The sequence below is a fragment of the Micromys minutus genome (genome assembly GCF_963924665.1).
Source record: "Micromys minutus genome assembly, chromosome: 19".
In the NCBI taxonomy this organism is placed as follows: Eukaryota; Metazoa; Chordata; class Mammalia; order Rodentia; family Muridae; genus Micromys; species Micromys minutus.
In genome coordinates this window covers 41,258,181-41,277,022 of record NC_137954.1, presented here as the reverse complement: position 1 = coordinate 41,277,022, position 18,842 = coordinate 41,258,181, and the positions used below count along the sequence as shown (strand labels likewise).

General features: G+C 50.1%; 1 protein-coding gene across 1 annotated transcript in view; it reads right to left on the bottom strand.

Moving 5' to 3' along the window:
• SNED1 (sushi, nidogen and EGF like domains 1) overlaps positions 1-18,842 on the bottom strand; it is a gene marked incomplete at its 5' end in the record, with an annotated part of 53,407 nt that overhangs the window by 9,816 nt on the left and 24,749 nt on the right. The window contains 19 exons of the mRNA XM_080932713.1: positions 197-292; positions 1,090-1,169; positions 1,241-1,382; positions 2,570-2,851; positions 3,479-3,591; positions 3,783-3,966; positions 4,195-4,491; positions 4,786-4,899; positions 5,446-5,559; positions 5,864-5,977; positions 6,596-6,709; positions 11,355-11,528; positions 12,095-12,208; positions 12,352-12,468; positions 12,628-12,744; positions 13,933-14,049; positions 14,576-14,689; positions 14,796-14,900; positions 15,189-15,314. Coding sequence (XP_080788839.1) covers positions 197-292; positions 1,090-1,169; positions 1,241-1,382; positions 2,570-2,851; positions 3,479-3,591; positions 3,783-3,966; positions 4,195-4,491; positions 4,786-4,899; positions 5,446-5,559; positions 5,864-5,977; positions 6,596-6,709; positions 11,355-11,528; positions 12,095-12,208; positions 12,352-12,468; positions 12,628-12,744; positions 13,933-14,049; positions 14,576-14,689; positions 14,796-14,900; positions 15,189-15,314 — 2,634 coding nt within the window. The remainder of the gene's footprint in view (positions 1-196; positions 293-1,089; positions 1,170-1,240; positions 1,383-2,569; positions 2,852-3,478; positions 3,592-3,782; positions 3,967-4,194; positions 4,492-4,785; positions 4,900-5,445; positions 5,560-5,863; positions 5,978-6,595; positions 6,710-11,354; positions 11,529-12,094; positions 12,209-12,351; positions 12,469-12,627; positions 12,745-13,932; positions 14,050-14,575; positions 14,690-14,795; positions 14,901-15,188; positions 15,315-18,842) is intronic.

Genomic DNA, 18,842 nt, shown 5'->3' with positions numbered 1-18,842 from the left:
GAGGAGGATGGACCAGTCTTTCCAAGACAGCTCCTGGGTGTGTCCTGTTCTCTTCATGAAGTGGGAGATTGCGTCCCAGCTGCAGTGCCAACTGTCCCTTGGGCAGATCCTATGCCTCCAGCTCCCACTGTGGTTCTTCTCACCATTGTGGCTATGAAGAACAACCAGCCCCCTCCCTCCCACACACACGACTTACTTTCTGTGTCCTTGCTGCTGTTCTTGGGTAGCTGAAGGGCCAGATGGGTCTGCTCAGGGGCCTCTGTGTTCTTGAGCGGCACCGGAGTGGTGGGTTCTAGGAGAAGCTAAGGGTGACCACCTTGCTTCATGCCCTGGTCCACCCACTGATCTCACACACCGGCAAAGATCACTGTGACCCCAGCACTGTCCCCCAGTGGAGGATGGGCCTCATCCTCCCTGCCCCTCTGAAAGCTGTGTTTTTTACTTTCTTGAAGCTGCTTCCTAAGGGGCCTCATTGTTGTACAGCTGATATCTGGACCTCTCTCTCCTTCCCAGGGTCCTTTCCTTTCCCCCAGCCATGCTCTCTGAGGGTAGGGACTGGGGCTTCTCTTCCTTATCAGCATTTCAGCCATCTGGGTTCTTGGCCCCAGCTGCAAGTCATCTGTACGGAACTTATCTCTGCCCGGAAGCATTCTTCTCTCAGCCCCTTCTGTAAGTCTGGTGATCCCTGTCTTGGTACTCCACATCTCAGCCTGCCCACTCGTATACACACATCCCTTTTCTCACATCTAGGCTTCATGTCTCTTACTCATGTCCTCTGCTCTGCTCATGAGCATTTCAGTCACCACAGAGCTGGGGAATCCTAAGAGATTAGGGGCCTGGCCTCTCCTAGGCAGACTCAGGGACTGCCCTTTACCCGATAAGCAGCTGAAAGGAGCCTTTCCTGCTACCCTAGAAGTCTAACACCTCACACAGCCAGGATTGAGGTTGCTAGTAGAACCAGGAATGACTGGCCAGACCAATCTTTAAGCCCAGATTTTAAGGACCTTAATGTATTTTCTGCCAGGGGCAAGGATAGTGAAGCCACTAGAGTTGATACCAGGTTGATGCCAGGAAGTTTGCAATACGCACGTGATCTCACAGTTACTGCTCTGCTGGGCAAGCCACCAAACCTAGCACTCACTCTTCTTCCATCTACAAGCTCTGAGAACCTGCAGACAGGGCAGGAGGGTCACGGGTTGAGTGCAGACGAGGAACCCAGGGCCGGGGCTAAGGTGTGTACCTGGGTGGCTGAGTTGGTGTTTCAGGGGCACTGTGGTCATTGAGCAGGCGCAGCTCTGGCAGGCGCACAGGGGCTGGTCTATTTCTGAGCATCCGTGAGTGGTGTCCTCCCTGCCAGCGTCTGTCGGTGCCATCTCTGGGGGCTACCAAAAAAGGAGAAAGGGGAGTAGCCACCAAGTAGGTTGCCTAGTGTCCCTGTCTCTGCCCCCACTGCAGAAGTGGCAGCTCACACCCAGCCCTGCTTAGGTGTGGGCAGAGAGGGGAGCACATTGCCTAAGAAGCCCGTGTTACCTACCATACCTTTCTAAGCAGAGGCCATGCATTTATGCCGCAAAAGAAAACACTGGCCTGAAAGGCCAGCTCCCCACACTCCCCAGCAGAACCCCGATTTGCTAAGTGGAGGGAGGCTAGACTGTGGATCAAAGCCCTGTAGATCAACAGTTTTCCTGATGGGCAGTTTTCCTACAGCCAGGCCCTTAAGGGAGGTGACTTCCTGCCTTCTCCATCTGCCTCCATCTGACTGACAGGCTCATAGGGAGACCCCACCTGCCTTTTTACCTGGCAGGTGTGCCTGGAGCCCTGGGAGAATGGCAGGGCTGGGTCTGAGAATTTGCATAGCCTATAAGCATTGCCCTCACTGTCCTGTTCACAAAGCAGCCTCACGGGCTGGGATGGGAAAGGAGGAGGGGCTCAGGAAGGCTGGGGGTGGAGCCTCACTCTCCTGGAGAACCTGCTGCCTTGTCTGATCTTGTACACCTTCTGCTTGTCTTCTTGCTGAGTTCTGCTCCCTGCACTCCTGAAACTCTTTTCACACGGCACTTCACGGAAGGTTTGAGAATGTAATAAAGGGCACACAAGACACTTTTGGGTTCTAGTAGACTGTCCTGTCACCCTTGGGAATAGACCAAGGTTGTTAATGTGGCCACCTGAATGTCTACACCCCAGCCTTTTGCTCTTGTCCTTCTCTGTCCAAATGCTCCTTCCTCCTGAGCCACGTGTAGTCTCTTGCCCCCTCCCCGGTGTTCATGCCTAGTGGCTCCTTTTGGGTCAGGCCTGGGCCCCTGCATTGCTGCCTGCTTGGTAGCTCTTTCATGGTGAGGTCCTGCATTTGCTGCTTAGCCTGCTGGGACTGGACTGGTAAAACAGTATAAGATGAGGCTCATGCTGTCAACTGTCCTTCCTTATCCTTATGCCTAGGTCTCTGCTCACAGGAATGGCCCATGCAAGTTGTCTATACTGCCTCTTCTAAGCAAGGATACCACACCCCAAGAGCAGCAAACAGCGGCTATGGGTCTGAACGTCTGCCCAGCCCCTCCTGTCAGGGACTCACAGGTGATGATGTAGAGGTGCGCAGGCTCACTGTGCAGCTGGCCCTGGTCCGTGCTCTGCACAGCTGTAACTGAGAGCTGGTACCGCCGACCTGGCATCAGATCACGCACTGTATAGGACACCAGCTTCCCATTGGGGATGTAGCGGCTCTTGGTGCTCTGACTGGTGGTCACATTGATGACATAAGCCTCCAGCGAGATACCTGGAGTGGGGATGTCCCAGACCATATGGGCAGAGGTAGCTGTGACACGAGAGGCAGTCAGGTTTGCTGGAGGCAAAGGTCCTGGATGAGGAATAGACAGAGGAGGGGATGAGAGGTCAAAGGGCATCTGATGAGAGACATCACCTAAGGTCTGCGAGGGATCTGGAGCTGTATCTGAAGCCACACTGTCATTCTGTCATCCGGGGGTGGCACAGGGATTCTGTATGCAGAAGTTAGGTCATGCCTCCAACATGCCTCCCCAAAGTATCTGAGGGCCACAGACAGGCAGTCCTGAGTCTGGGAGGCCCAGAGTTGTATCTACTAGTCATCCTTGCCTCTTAAATCCCCCCTGCTCTCATACCCTCTCCTCACAATTCATACAACAGCAAGCACGTGGGCCAAGAAATGTGGCCAGAGTGGTCACATGGTCCCCAAGCCCTAAGTGACACCATTCCAGCTTGCTTCTTGAACTTGGATACATTCTTTGGAAGGCATACTGAGGAACATTCAGGTACAGGGGCAGTCTTGAGCAATGTCTCTGGCAGAAGGCTTCTTCTGCCTCTGCCCATCCAAGTGATCTAAAGGAGGCCAAGGTCTGAGTTTACAGTGGAAGGACACTTTGGGCAGGATAGGATGCCAAGAGGGAAGCCCTGGGTCTAGAGGGTGCCATATGTGAGCACTGAAGGCAGGAACCGCCTGTCTGCTTACGGGTCCACACGTCCAGCGGAGCTGAGGCCAGGCTCTCAGTTGGATGTTCAGCTCCTCCAGGCCCACTGAGGGTGGTTAGCTGCACTCTGTATCTTCTCCCTGGCAGCAGGTCCCTGTCAGAAGCAGGTAGGGAGGAGAGGAGCATCTAGGGGTTAGCTCTAAATGACTAGGAGTCATATTTTGCTGATAGTGGTCCTGACGCCTCCGTGAGGAGCAGATCAGGTCCCAGCCTCATTCATGTGAAGAATGGCCGGTACACAAAGAACGCTCTGGGCCCCTGTGTTCCTGAGGCATCTTTTCTTACCCAAATGTGAGGCGGTCCACACTCCTGTCCACCTCAGTGGACTGGACCGCAGAGGCCTCAGGGTACAGGACAGACACTCGAACCCTGCTGACAGTGGCATGCTGGATCCTGTGAAGAGCCCACTGCACTGAAATGGCATTGGCTGAAATGTTGGTGACCTCAAAGTCTTCAATAGGACGGGGTCCTGCAGGGCAATAAGTCACTCAGCAGATGCTTTCACATCACCTGCTCCTCTCGGCCCAGCCCAGCACCTGCCCCTTTCTACCCAATCCTTTCTCTGACCCACCCTTCTGGTTATTGAGTCCTCCCTTATAGGGAAGGCAGCTCCTACACAGAGCTGTCTGCTGAATCGTGGGTAGGAGACAGTGTCTTCCCGTGGGCAGCAGTGGCCAGGCCACCTTCAGAAACTCACGGGTGCGGGTGAGCAGGGCTGCAGGCCTGCTGATGTCATTTTTGTTGTTAGTGTTTCTCTTGACTGAGAAAACCGAGATGTTGTAGGCACGGCCGGCTGCTAGGGCCCGAAGTTGGTGAGAGGAGCGGCTCCGGTCCACAAAGTCCGTTCGCCGGGATGATCCATCGGAGGAGGCGTAGGTGACTGCATAGCCGTCCAGCACCTGTGTGGCTGTGGCGCCCTCAGGTGGGCTCCAGGAGATGGAGACCCCACTCTCCTCCACCCTTTCTACCCTGAGGGCTGTTGGTGGGAGGAGCTCTTCAGGGATGCACCAAACACAAAGGAGGAGGGGTTAGCCTTTAAGCATGAAAGAGTAGCTCCCAGTCAAGTCACCTAGATTGGCCCTGAGGTCTGGTCACACAGGTCGTTCTTAGCCCGGAGCCTTCTCACTTGGGCTGCCGCGGGCCTTTGGAGGTTTGAATTTCTACTTATATGGCTGTTGGCGCCCCCTCCCTGCCCTGAAGGGGACCTAGGTTGGCAGCTGTCTGCCCCTGGCCTACCTTCTGGCCCCCTTGCTCCTCCATCCTCCTTCCCGGAGCTCCTGGCCCTCACCTTTGGTGCAGTCCTTGCCTGTGTAGCCCACTTTGCAGGTACAGCTGTGGGACCCATTGCTGGCCAAGCAGTAGCCGCGGCCCCCGCAGGGGCTAGAGAAGCAGGGGTCACTCACTGAGGGGGGAAATAACAGTGAGAGGGAAGTTGGGGTTTTCTTGTACCTCGGCTTCTGGTTGCATAGGTGGGGGAGAGGTGGGGCAGTGTCAGGGTGTCTTCTCTCTCTCTCTCTCTCTCTCTCTCTCTCTCTCTCTCTCTCTCTCTCTCTCTCTGCCTTTCAAGCTCAGTGCTGCCTGCCAGGCACTGGATGGCCCAAACAAGCTTGGTGCTCCAACCTAGAGAGAGACTAGAATGCTGTCCGAGAGCATTCTGGTGTTGGGCCTTACGGACAAAGATAAACTGCTGTGGGTGCCTATGTCCTGAAAGGCCCTCAAGGGACCTATCATGTGATAATAGGGAAAAGGGTTCTTCATGGAAAGAACAGTGAGTGTGGGGCTCCGGGGATACAAGCTCAGCCTGTCAAGGGACAACAGCCAGTTAAGGTGGGTGTGAAGCTATGGACTGAGCGTGTGTTCCTGGAAGTGCAAGTTCAGGAAGACAAAGAAAGCAAATGGGGTGCCAAGGAGACCAGACAGCCGAGGAAGGCCCTCAGTGACACCCTACCTGTCTCACAGTTGTAGCCGAAGAAGCCCTCTGGACACACGCACAGGTAGGCCCCACCACCGTCCTCACACCGGCCTCCGTGCTGACAGGGGCTGGAGGCACAGGCATCCACCTCTGGAGAACACCCAAAGGGTTGGCCCGAGCTGCAGGGAGGGACTCTGGGGGAGGGAGGAGAGGACAGCGGGAAGAAGGGATAGGGGGAGGCAAGGAGCAATGGCCAGGAGAGGGGTATGGCACACCTGTGGGTAGGAGGGGCTCTCAGGGACCCCCCCGCCTAGTTTCCTTCCTCCCTCCAGGTCACCACAGCCCTGGGGGTTTCTCTCTCTGGGTGGCTTGTCCAGCAAGAGGATGGTTCCTGGCTTCCCCTCTGATCTCCCAGCAGCCCTGGTTCTGTGGGACCCACCTGAAAGAACCCTACCTGTTTCACAGTGGATTCCGACAAAACCTTCAGGGCATTGGCAGATGAAAGCCCTGGGGAGGTCCCTGCAGGAGCCTCCATTTCTGCAGGGCTGTGCCTGGCACTCGTCTGTCTCTGCGCAGACAGGGGATGGCACACACTCACATCGGAACCTGCATGCGCCCCAGGATTCTATTTGCTCCCCTAGTGATCAGCAAGGTCCCGAGGCTTCCGTGCCTGGATGCTGTCCTCGGGACCACAGCCTTTCCTCCATCACATCCACTTGCTCCTCCTCGGTTGGTTTGCTCCCGTTTCCAGCACCTAACACCCTCATCGCTGCTTCGGAGCGTGCTCAGTGCTCACTAGCATCACAGCTGGCAACAGCGCCTAGGCTTTTCCAGAAGCTTTTCTGTTCCAGGGCTTTGAGCCCCACAAAGCGATGCAGGTCTCACCCTGCCATATATTGGTCAGGCCTCTGTCCCCTCCAGTAACTGGCAGCACTAGGTGTCTCTACTCCCCCACCACACCCAAGGCCTGAGTCTGATGCTAGGCCAATGATTTTCAGATGAGCTCTCAGTCTCCAGGGCAAGAGGGGACAGAGAGCTTTTAGATCTATCCTGGTTAGTGGAATGGCCCTGAGAGAGCAAGTAGTGAGTGGGATAGTTATTTAGATAAGAGTTCTGTCCAGGGGAAGGATGGGGTGATGAGGTAGCCATAGCTGGGGAACCCCAAAGACTTCAGCAGACCTCTTACCCAGCTCACAGTGGACTCCTTCATACCCCGGGCTGCAGAGGCACTGGTAACCAGCAATGAGGTCCTGGCAGGAGCCTCCGTGCAGGCATGGCTGAGACCGACACTCATCTATGTCTAAAGACAGACCCCAAGAACAAAACAAGGCGGCCATTGTTAATCTAGATGAAAGTGAATATGAAGTGCCTCCGAGGCTCTGGGCAAGTTTACAATATGCCTTGATACATAAAGAAGCCAAACCGAGGTTATCCTTGGAGATCTCGTGCCTGGCTCGAACCTCTCGGGGACTTCACCCCTGCAGCCTCTGAGGTTTTGAAGGATCCTGTTTGTGTATACAATGTATATTATATATCTATCTCTGTGTAGAGCACTCATGTGTGAGACCAGCACGTTTGGAGGACTGCCTGTAGGTTCACCATATGCTGCTGCTCCTGGAAGCTGAATGTTCACTTTGAGAAAAGTCTAATTTCACACTTAAGAAGTAAATGAACATTGGGGTTGGAGAGGCACCTTGGCCGTTAAGGGTATTTATTACTCTTGCAGGGGACGCAGGTTGGAGTCCCAGCTCTCACACGGTGGTTCTGGAGCACCAGTTTCAGAGGCTCTAATGCCCTCTTCTTGCCTCTTCAGGCACCCACATGGTGCACACAAATAAATGTAGGCAAAACCACTCATAAACATAAAAGTCTAAACAACGATTTTTAAAAAGAATTAAATAGACTGGCCATGCTGGGACCAGAAGCCAGAGTAATATTTACCCATTAGCTTTCAGGCCTCTTCCCTTGTTCAACACCTACTGCCATGTTTATCATTTTTCTCTTTAAAAAGACTTTTTTTGAGACAAGATTTCACTATGCAGCCATAGCTGGCCCCATAACTCTTTTTATAGAGTTGAACTCAGAGATCCTCCTGCACCCTCCCTTCTGTCTGTCTGTCTATCTGTCTCTCTCTCTGGAGTGCTGAAATTAAAGATGTGTGCCATACCCAGCCCTAAAATTAGTTTTAAAGTTTGATGAGTTGCCTGAAGAAGACATGGCTGTGTGTTGCTCCTGACCTTTGCAGACAGAGTGACATATAACACACTCGTCCTCAGTCAGCGCCTCACAGGTAGGAGGCGTGCTCTTGCCACATCATATGTTATCCTTTCTCATTTGGTGAGCACGTGTGTCCGTTCCAGAGTTCTTATGTGAGCATGTAACTGCAGCAGCTGCTGCTGTAGGGGTTCTCTGCACATCCTGGTGTAGACGGGTGGGTTTCTTAAGTTCACTGGGAAATGGCGTGTCTCGGACGTAGGCTGCACATTGCCAAATCCTTTCCAAGTGCTTCTGGCAACTCACATAGAGTCCCCCTAGCAGCCGACAAGGCAGAGCCCATGTTCCCAGCCTTCTGAAAGATGCAGGTAGCTGCTGAGTGTGCACAGTTGCATTTTCCTGATTACCGTGAAGTAAAATGCCCATTTTCACGTTCGTTAGACTCATACAGCTCTTCTTCCATAAGGCGTGTGTGTATCTGCTTTGCCTACTTCTCTATTGGTCTTATTCTTGTCATTGTCAGTCACTGGTGTTCTCCACGTAGTCTTAGTCTTGATATCAGTGCGCACTCTCTTAATTTCCATATACCCAAATTTGTCCATTTATTTTTTTGATAATATTTTTGTGTGACCCAAGGGATCTTTCTGTATTCGAGTAAAAAATATGCGTAACCATATTTTCCCCATAAAAATAACCTTTAAGTCCCTGGTCCACTAGGAATCAGTCACCAAGAGTGCTGACTGGAAACAAATGTCCTCTTTTCCAAATGCATAGCCATGTGAATCCATCTGCCAGTGGCATTTCCCCAAATTCGTTCTTTGCAGTTTTTGGGTTTAGTTTGTACATGGAATTCTTCTTACACACACAGAAGCTACGGTTCTGGTATTGTACACAGCGTTGCTCCACTGCCTTTTCCAGCGTTCCCACTGAGAGTGTGGGATCTGAGTTGCATGGGTCACCTCCTCTCCTAAAATCTCATTCACCCATGGGTTGTGGCAGCGGCTTCTCTTGCAGGATATACTTAGTGTCTTCTGTGCACACGGCTGACATGTGCTCTCCTCCCTCCCTTCCTGATGACGACGTCTTCTGTTGCAGGGCCTCACCTTAGCGGTGTCCAGAACATCCTGGGCAAGATGGGAAAGCAGTGGCCAAGTGACCTCTCCCAGTGGCGGGCAGTCTTCATCAGTACGGTTTGTTAGCTGGAGATTTTTCACACACTCTCTTAATCTGACTGAAGATCTTAGTTGATGAAGAGTTATTTTTTAGTAGTTAGTTCTGCTACATGATTTTTCCATGGCAAATGAGAATCATGTTTTTTCCCATTTCCTAATATTGTGGATACAGATTAATCTTCAGATATTGTGCCGATCTATGCTCCTGAGATAAATCCCACTTGTTTGTGACAACATTATTTTTTTTTTACATAATACTAGTTTTGATTTAATAATAATAGTTCCTTAAAGTTTTTAATCTATGTCCTCAGGAATATTAGCCTATAACCTCAAATTTTGTAATGTCTATCTAGTTTGAAATAGAGGAAATACTATCCTCACCAAATAGTTTCTGCCATTTAAAATTAACTTTTCTTAACTTGTAGTTCATTTAAAATTACATTTCTCTCTGATTTTTTGTATAATTTTGTTACACTGAATTAAAATGCCCACTTTCTCCCTATTGTTCTCATTCTGTTGAAAATCTAATTTAATCCAGCCTATCCCAATAATCATATAAACATTGCATTTTCAGTTCAGAATCTCTTATTTTGTCATTTAAATTTCTTTATTATCTCATTCTCTTAGCTTTTTTTTTTTTTTTTTTTTTTTTTTTTGATTATTTTGATAGCGGCATTTTAGAAATCCTTGCTTGTGATTTCTAATATCTGGGACATCTGTAGTACTGTTTCAATAATTTCATTTTTAGATGATCTGTTGTAAATTCTTGTTGCTCAGGCACAGTGTAAACGAACACAAAGACCAAAGTGGAACACTTCTTCCCTTGGGATGAGCAAGCTCTGTTCTCTGCCCTGCAACCTGGCCGAGCCACCTGTTTCTGATGTCTCTGAGCCAGGTACTGTTGCTGGAGGGCAGAGTGAATTGGTGATTAGTTTTAAGTTCTTGGGGGCTGGAGACGACCTCTCTCCTGCTGGACACGGGATCCAGCCTTGTGGGAGAATGAGATGTCTAATTTCTAGACCAGTCCCTGGTTTCACATGCATGTGGCAGGTTCCTGTGGGCAAGAATTGGTGGGTGCATGGGAACTTAGATTTCGGCTTCTCTGACTCAAGAGTATGGCTGGTTCCCTCTGCCCTATCACACCCGACTCATGGTGGGTCTCTGCCCTGATATAAAGGTGCCACCAGCCTTTCTCAGATAGGAAAGCATGCCTGAAATTCTGGGTCCTAAGCTCTGACAGGATAATGGCTTTCAGGAAATCTCACTCTCTGATGTCTGTGGTGAGAAGTCTGATGCCAATGTGACTCCATCACTGTGGTGTTTCTTCCTGCTGGTCAAGGTTCTTCTGTTATCCCATGATATTCTGATGTCTCAGGGTTGGGGCTGCTGTCCCCTCAGGCTCTACACATATTTTTGTGTGCACAATGTAGTCCTCTTCTTTCTGGGGAAGCTCTCCCAACTGTCTTTCAACCCATGACTTATTTTTCATCTATATCCGCTTATAAATTGTGTGAGTTATTTTAATTATTATGGTTTAAAGTCTCATCTTTATACTTGCCTTTACAACATGACTCACTAATCTAGATGTATATGGTCAATGCCATATTGACTTTTCAGTTCCGTCACTATATATGATGCAGTATAAAATACATACAGCTGATGAATAATCCCATGTGCTGTCTGTCCATCTTCCGTATCTCTGTCTCCAATGGCAGCTGCTACGTGGATGCCCATCACTGCTTCAGAGATGGCTGTGCTTCCCAGGATCCAGTTTCCTGGCTGCCACGCCCTCCTCTTCAGGACACTGTGCCTGGCAACACGCTGAGAAGCAGAACTTAGAGCTGCTCTTCTGTGTACCACACAGGAGCCCTGGGCTAGGGAAGGCAGGAGCAGAGGGCAGATGCCTGCGGTGGGTACTTTTCTTCAGAACTTTATCTTGGTAGGGCCACACAGTGGGATGAGCTGCTCCAGGCCTTTGGGAAATGGTCCTTTTCCTAAGTGCTGTCCCTTCGTTTGTTTCACGAGAACTGTGTTAGGATCACACAGTTCCCAATGACAGAGCTGAACACACAGCTTGATACATTGGTGCTTGATGACGTGCAGCCATGGTAGGAGCTTCACAGCCCGTGCTTCTATCAGAGTGACCCCATCTCCAGGACAGAGCCATGCCTAGAACCCTGGAAATGATGTCATCTGGAACTGTCCTTCTCCAGTGCATATGTGGTAGTTAGGATTTTGTTTAAATATAACTTGATTCCACAGGTTTGGGTGGGGCCCTGAACTGATTTCTGCTTTCTTAGGACCCTGACCTTGGCCTCAGCAGCTTTTTCTGCAGTGTAGGTTTGCAGCTGTTTGACCTGCTCTTGGGTGCTCTGAGGACAAAAAAAGCCCTGAATAGGAATAGCCCAGAACAAAGCTGATAGCCATCACCCCATTACCACACAGCCTCCTTTCCCAGAGATGGGGAGCGTCTGGTACTCAGACTTTGCTCAACTGCATATGGTTGTGAGAAGAGGACATTGGCCCTGCCAACCCATCCCTGAGGGCCCATAGAATCACCAATGCACTGGGGAGGCTGGCTCCAGACACCTTGTGGCTGACAGATTCGCACATGGCTGAGGGCACTCAGGCTGAAGCCAGGGTCACATGTGTACAGCGCCACTGAGCCCACGTGAGTTCCATTGAAGCGCATGGTAGCATGTTTCACCTCCTCAGGGTGACCACAGTTCACCTCTGCAAGAGAAAATCAGCATGTCCTGAGCAAACATAAGGATACCCACTTGGTCCAGTCGCTGTTCTTCACGTGACCGGCGAGGAGACAGTGTTTGGCTTCTGGGGGCTGGCACCTCAGAAACTGATTTCCCCTTTCCCTCTGTGATGGTCTGAATGAGAATGGTCCTTACAGGCTCATGTATTTGAATACTTGGTCCCCAGCTGGTGGAGCTGTTTGGAAAGGATTAGAAGCTGTGGCTTTGTTGGAGGTGTGTCACTGGAGGCGGGCTTTGAGATTTAAAAAGCCTTTCCCATTCCCAGCTAGCGCTCTCTGACTCATGCCTGTAGATCAGGATGTGAGCTCTCAGCTACGGCTCCAGCGCCATGCCTGCCTGCTGTCATGGTCCCCATCATGATGGCCACAGACTCACACCCTGAACTGTAAGCCCCCAATGAGCTCTTGGTCACAGTGCTTTGTCATAGCAGTAGAGCAGTATCTAAGATACCATCTACCATCTCTACCCGGCCTAGCTCTTAGGGGATCAGGAAAAGATTCCATGCTCCCAGCCCACCCACCTAACTCTCACCTGCCTGACACCGGTGTCCTGTATACCCTGGCTGGCAGTGGCAGGAGAAATCTGTTCCTAGATCCTCACAGATACCTCCATTCATACATGGGCTCCGGAAGCAGGGAGAGGGGGCTGCAAGAACACAGAAGGCCCTTTCACCATGAGGTCCTCTGATTTCTGCACTCAGCTCACCCGACCCCTCCCAGCCCAGCCCCGCCCACAGACCCAGTTTTCATGTGTGCTGAGGAAAGTACCCCTGGAAGCTTCCGGCTTACCTATCTCACAGTGCCGCCCAGAGAAGCCTGGAGGGCAGTCACACTTGTATTTCCCAATGTAGTGGAAACAAGTGCCACCATTATGACAGGGGCCAGAGGCACAGGAGTCTGGCTTTCCTGGAAGCAGAAGACACCCATCAGAGTCAAGTGTCATAGTTATCGACCTCTCCAAGTCCCATGAACATGGTGGTCAGGGCTTGTGCAGCTGGATTCTGGCTGCCTCAGCCCTATCTTAGAGCATGTTCATCACCACCCACCCCTGCCCTGGGGCCGCACCAATCTCACAGTGTCTCCCAGTGAATCGATACGGGCAGGTGCAGTGGTACTCGGCGCCTGTCTCCTTGCATGTGCCCCCATTGCGGCAGGGCCCTGAACTGCACAGTTGTGGCCGGGCTGTGTGGAAAGACAGATAGGGTGAACATGGGCCAGCCTCCTCGTGGTGCAGAGTCCCGGTCACCATGCTACCTTCTCAGTTCTTTAGTACTGGGTGGATCCAACACAGCAGAAGCTAAATCAGCCAGGCTTAAAGGAAGGGTGCGTGGAGCTCAGGCTGCAGGCACCAGCCTGCCAGCTCTCTCCCTGCTGGAGAATTGAGCCCCACAGCACAGTAGACACACACAGAGCCCTTCCAGAATCTGCTCTGGACCTCCAGCCACGGAGTCCACAGCTCTGTGGGATAGCCTACTTAGAGACCACACCCATCTCCAGGGCAGGCTCACAGGACCCAATGTTTCTTTCTCATCCATTCCTATGCCACCGTGGCAAATGCACAGATCTTCCTCGGGGTCCCTCAGAGCAGATTCCAGAAGGGCCCTGCATGGGTTTCAGAGATAGCCATGCAGAAGACTTTCTCTTTAGCAACCCTCTCTGTCGCTTCAGGTCTTGGACACCTCTGTCAGAAACCTGCTCTGGGGCATGTGGTACATCGCTGGAGAGGTGATATGGGGAGGCTCCTTATAGATAAATCCATTGCAGTCTTGGTTCTGCTGACCAGCCAGGCTGTGGGATGCCCAGAGTCCTGAGCTGGGTTATAAAGGCTTTCAGTCAAGGACATTCCTAAGATGCCTGGTTTGAGGTGTGTGTTACTGTGTGTTACTGCAAGAAAGGGATAGTCCTGGGTGGCACTGCTGGAGATGCCAACCCCTGAAATATGTTATGGAAGAATATTTGAATTCTAAGTGTTCAGATGTTGTACAATGTTTGCATTCTCTGTGTTAAACTACATCTAACAAAATCAGAATGAAAAAAAAAGATGTAAGTTCAATATAATTCTAAAATCTACTGGAAAAAATACAGAGGGAAAAGTTAAGCCTACTGAGGCTTCCAGATGAGGACAAGTGACAAAAATAACTGTCAAAAATAGTAAGGCTCGAGCTGCCCTAGATGTGTGGAGCAAAAAGGGAGGTTCCAGAAAGAATGATTATCCAATGAGAGCAAAGGCTCACAAAGGGCGGGCTGGGAGCTCTCCGTGGTGCTGAGAGCAGAGACCGGAGGCGCCTGCCCGCCCCCGCTCGGCCCCCAGTTGCGCTACAGATGTACCGTGCCCCATCCTGCACCCCACTTCCCTCCTTCTCTAGTCACCTTTCTCGCAGTGCCTGCCGTGGAATCCACGAGGGCACTCGCACGTGTAGGAGTCCTCGTGGGCGTCACAGGAACCTCCATTAAAGCAAGGGTCTGAGTCGCAGGGAGACGGCAGAGCTGGGGTTAGAGGAGAAAGGCTGTCCTGAACCACATGATCTGCCAGGGTCACCTTGACATCCCTGGTGGCTAAATCCAAGGCCACTTAAAATACTCTCTGTGTGCATCTGGATTGCTCACCTCGGCCCCAAGGTTTCACCCCCTGGAGTTTCTTCTACTCTTGATTTTAGCAACATTCTACCTTCAGATCCAACAAAGTAACTTTGACCCATGGCAAGATCGTCCATATATCACTTATCTGATCAATACCTTTACACTAAGAGTGTAGAGCAGTAAATGCATCAACCACACATAACTGTGTGTGTATTAAGGTCTGAGAGGACACAGCTTTTGAAGCTGTTTCTTTGTCAAAATGTCTTCCCTCAGGGAGCAAAGGAGACCCCTGCACCAACTCAAGGGAAGCTATTGTCAGAGCTCCTACACCTGCAGGCTCTTGACTTCACCCTAGCTCTGTGGCATCACCTGCACCTTTTCCCGCTAGACACCACTGTCCAGGATCCCTGGTGGCCTGTCCCTAGCCACTCACAGTGGCTGATGTTATGGTCCGTGTGGCAGACACATAGGTAGCTTCCTCCATACTCCATGCAGTAGCCTCCGTCTGGACACTGTGTGTTCATGTTGCAGGGCGTGGCTGTGACTTCTGTGAAGGAAATGCTCCTTTAGTGCCAACTCATCCTGTCTTCTTGAGGAAGGTGTCCTCCCCCCAGACCTGTTAATTTTGTCCAGGGACCAGACAAGAAACCTACCAAATTCACAGAGGAGCCCAAAGAAGCCTGGGGGACACTGGCAGAGGGTAGTGTTGGCACCCAAGCATCTGCCTCCATTCCGGCAGTCACAATCATTGATGATTCCTGTGTGGGGATGGGGGGAAGCATCCGTGGGTGACCCTTTTCCTAACCCTGGCCAATCCTGGCCAGCCTCCCACAAAACTACTAAAAATCTCTCTGTCTCTCTGTCTCTGTCTCTGTCTCTGTCTCTGTCTCTGTCTCTGTCTCTCTCTCTCTCTCTCTCTTTCTCTCTCCTCCTGGAGTTTTCTTCATGTACAACCCAGGAGAGGCCCCTCCCTAACTCTACAGCCATAGGCAGGCTCCCAGTCTCCTGCTCCAGACCTGGCCACAGCCCCAGCAGCCCCAACATACTCTCTCTGCAGTCCAAGCCCATAAAACCTTCAGGGCATTCGCACACGTATCCCGGATCAGCATCCACACAGGTGCCCCCATTCTGGCAGGGGTTGGAAAGGCAGGAGGAAGGCACCAGGTAGCTTCCTGTAAGGAAGACGATGATTAGTAACCAGTTGAGAGAGGTGAGAATACTGGACCAAGAGCGGACATGGCTGGTGAAAACGGAGAAGCCAGCCCACGTGTGAGTTCCCACGGCTGTTCTCAATGTCAACAGGAATTCAAGTCAGAATCAAGTCTTCTGGGAGCCGGCTTGGCCCAGGCTCCTTTTTGGGCACACAAAAATCAGCACTGGGTCTGGAGAGATGGATTGGGGGTTAAGAGCACTGACTGCTCTTCCAGAGGTCCTGAGTTCAATTCCCAGCAACCACATGGTGGCTCACAACCAGCTGTAATGGGATCCGATGCCCTCTTCTGGTGTGTCTGAAGAGAGTGACAGTGTACTCATATACATAAAATAAGTAAATCAATCTTTCTAAAAAAATTTAGCATTGGAAGGACAAGAACTCCCATGCATCACTGGTCAAGCATTCCTGTTGGTTAGATATTTACGATTTCCCGATGACTACCAATTTAACTACTGTGGTTTTGAGTCACTGGTTCTTATGATCCACAGCATGGCCAGTCTTAATGACACTTCATGGCTGCTCCTTAGATGCCCATCGGGCCAGGTGCACATCTTCCAGCTTTAACCAGTTCTGTCTACCTGCCCTATGAATGACCGAGCTCTCCCCGAAATGATGGACCGGTGTGTTTGTCTTGCAACCCATCAGCTTTCAGCTTGTGTTTCTTTTTGTTTTGTTTTTGATACATTTGTGGGTGTCAACAGGTGATAGCAAGTTTAGGCTTGTCTTCTTGATTGTAAAGTGTTCCCCTTCCATCCCTTCCCACCAGCGTTTCTCAATCAGAGTGCATCATCTGTTGTCAATACAGCCACTCAGCCTCCTCTGACCAGCCTAATACTGTTATTTTCCCCCTCAGGTATCAATCTTCCCATGTACTTCAATTTTTTTTGTAAACCATTATAAACCAATCAACTTTCCTTGGTTTATACTTATAAACAGTTTAACACATTCATAGACTTGAGGAATCCCAACCAAGAGTCATAGTATAGACGGTCCTGTCACCTCTGAGGACATCTGTATTCTATGACTTCAGTCTCCTGAGCCCCTGATAACTACTGACAGGTTCATTGTTGGAGTTCCACTCTGTAACAGTGTCTCAGGAATGGAGTATGTGCACTTCAGTGCAGCAGAGGCCAGTGAAATGAGAGAACAACAAGGAGCCAGAAGACCAGAACAGATTGTTAGAGTTAGTTTGGCAGCCAAGCAGAGCAATTCAGAGAGAAGCTGAGAGAAGCCATATTGAATCAGTCTGAGTTGAGGCAGCCAGGCAGAGTTCAGAAAGTACTAGAAAGGGTGAGCTTTTCAGCAGCAAGCCTCTCAGTCAGCAGTTACATCCACCAGGTGACCAAAAGTTACTTTTTATAAATTCTGTGTGGTCTGTACCACTACACTGATGACTTGGCCTTCTCTGTACTCTGGGCTTACATGGTTCCTAGTGAGCACCTATTGCTACTCTTGCTTCTCTGGATACGAAGTGTTCCTTTCTTCTGCAGAGTTAGGCTTTTAAAAGATGGTTTGTTTTTATTTGTGAGTATGTGTATGCCAAATTTCACAGCTGCCAGAGGCCAGAAGAGGGTTCCAGATCCCCTAGGACTATAGACACAGCTGGCTGACAACCCCATTACTTGGGTTCTGGGAATGGATCTCAGGTCCTGTGGACAAGCAGCAGGAGATTTATCTCCTACCCCTGAGGCTTCTCTTCAGCTCTCCTTACCCGCCCCCACTAGATGCTTTGAAGATTAACTCTTTATCTCTGATGTCTAGAGGAGTGGTCCTAGTATGTGACTCTGTGGCTTTCTTCATGCATTTCTTGAAGATATTGGGTGCAGTTTTCATGAAATTTGGGAGCTGTGTGGCTTCTTCTGTTTGTGTAATGCTCTCCCCAACTGCTGCCGTTCTCAAACTTCAGGGCCATGTGCCAGATGTTCACTGTTAGTTTACAGCCCCTGGGGCTCAATTACTTCTTCCAGTCTTACTCTCTGTGCTGCATGCTGTTTCTAGTTCTTTTCCAGCTCACTGGTTTTTTTTTCCCCCTTCAATGTTTTACCAGCTGTTACTACCACTCGCTATATTCTAAATATTTACAGTTTTCACTGTTAGGAATTTTAAAAAATATCTTCATCTCCTCGTGTTTTCTCCTTAACAGTCTTGGAAATATGCAGCCTATTTATAATAGTGTATTAATTATTATTTGCATATGATAATTTTTTCATCTGTTTGTAGGTTGTATTTTAATTCTTTAAAAAAATTCCCACAGATCCTTGCCCCCCCCCACAGTCCTCCTGTTTGAGCCCTAGGAGCTGCTGGGATTCCTGATTTCCAGTGCTTCTTTTCCAGCCCAATAAATTCCCTGACCCAGATCTTCCACACCAAGGCAGAGCCTCCAGGCAGAGGAGCCTCCTGCTGCCCCGCTCCTTCCCTCTGCCAGTAACTGCAATGCCGTCTCCCACCTCCCCATCCTAGCTGTTACTGAGCTGGACATTTCCGAACACTCTGGACCCATATAGTGGATCGAGGTACCCCAAGCAGGATGTGGGGCGCAAGGGTGGGTTTGTTCTGACTCCTGCTCTCAAGTTGATAACTCTGTGCTATGTGGTCTAATGGCTGAAGACAGATTTTTGTAGATTTTGTTTGGGTTTCTAACTGCGGTTTGTGAAAAGAGAGCTTTCAGGGCAGCTAACAAGCAGCAGATTAGAACATCTGTTTTTCAAAATATCTAATTCTGGCCAACTTCTCGAGATTGGATTCATTGTTTATACTTGTAAGCTTAGTGGGCTCATACTACTTGTAGGCAGAACTGTCCATTCTGTTATTTTTATCTCCCCTCTTTAAAGATGAAGTCTCATTATGTTACCCTGCAACCATACTTGATCTGCCCTGCAGTTTTTATTATTCATTTCCCCCTTGCATTGTCAGTTGGCATAAAACATGATTTCCTTACAAAACTCTTTTGAGACCACTTATGTGTTTCCTGATACAAATTTAGTGAAACAGGCAAGGCAGTTACTAAAATATCCAGTGTGGACCTGATTCAGCCAAGAAGTGATGGTGCTACACCCACTCTCTGCTGGTAGGCCTTCACCAGGACCTGTCCTGTTCTCTTGCTGTGGCATCTGACAGTGTCCATCATCTGGGTCTTTCTTGAGGGTGACCGGTGAAACCCATTTGCCTGCTCAGTTTTTCAGCCATGCCCACAGTTGTTGGCAACGTTGGGTAGGCTTTAGGGTGCAGACAATGGAGAACTTTAAACCATGCTTCGCAGTCTGTGGTTGGCTTTGTCATTGATCTCCCAAGGCACAGCCAACATTTAAGACACAAGATAGTGTAGAAAAAAGCATAATGGGTCCCATGTGATAAAGGCCAGGTTTCTCTCTGCTCCCCACAGCTCTTTCTCTGTGCATCAGGAAACGGAAGGTGCTAACAAGCCTTGGATCCTTTGAGTTGAGAAAGGGGACTTGGGAATGTTGTTCCCTTTTCCTGATTGTTATAG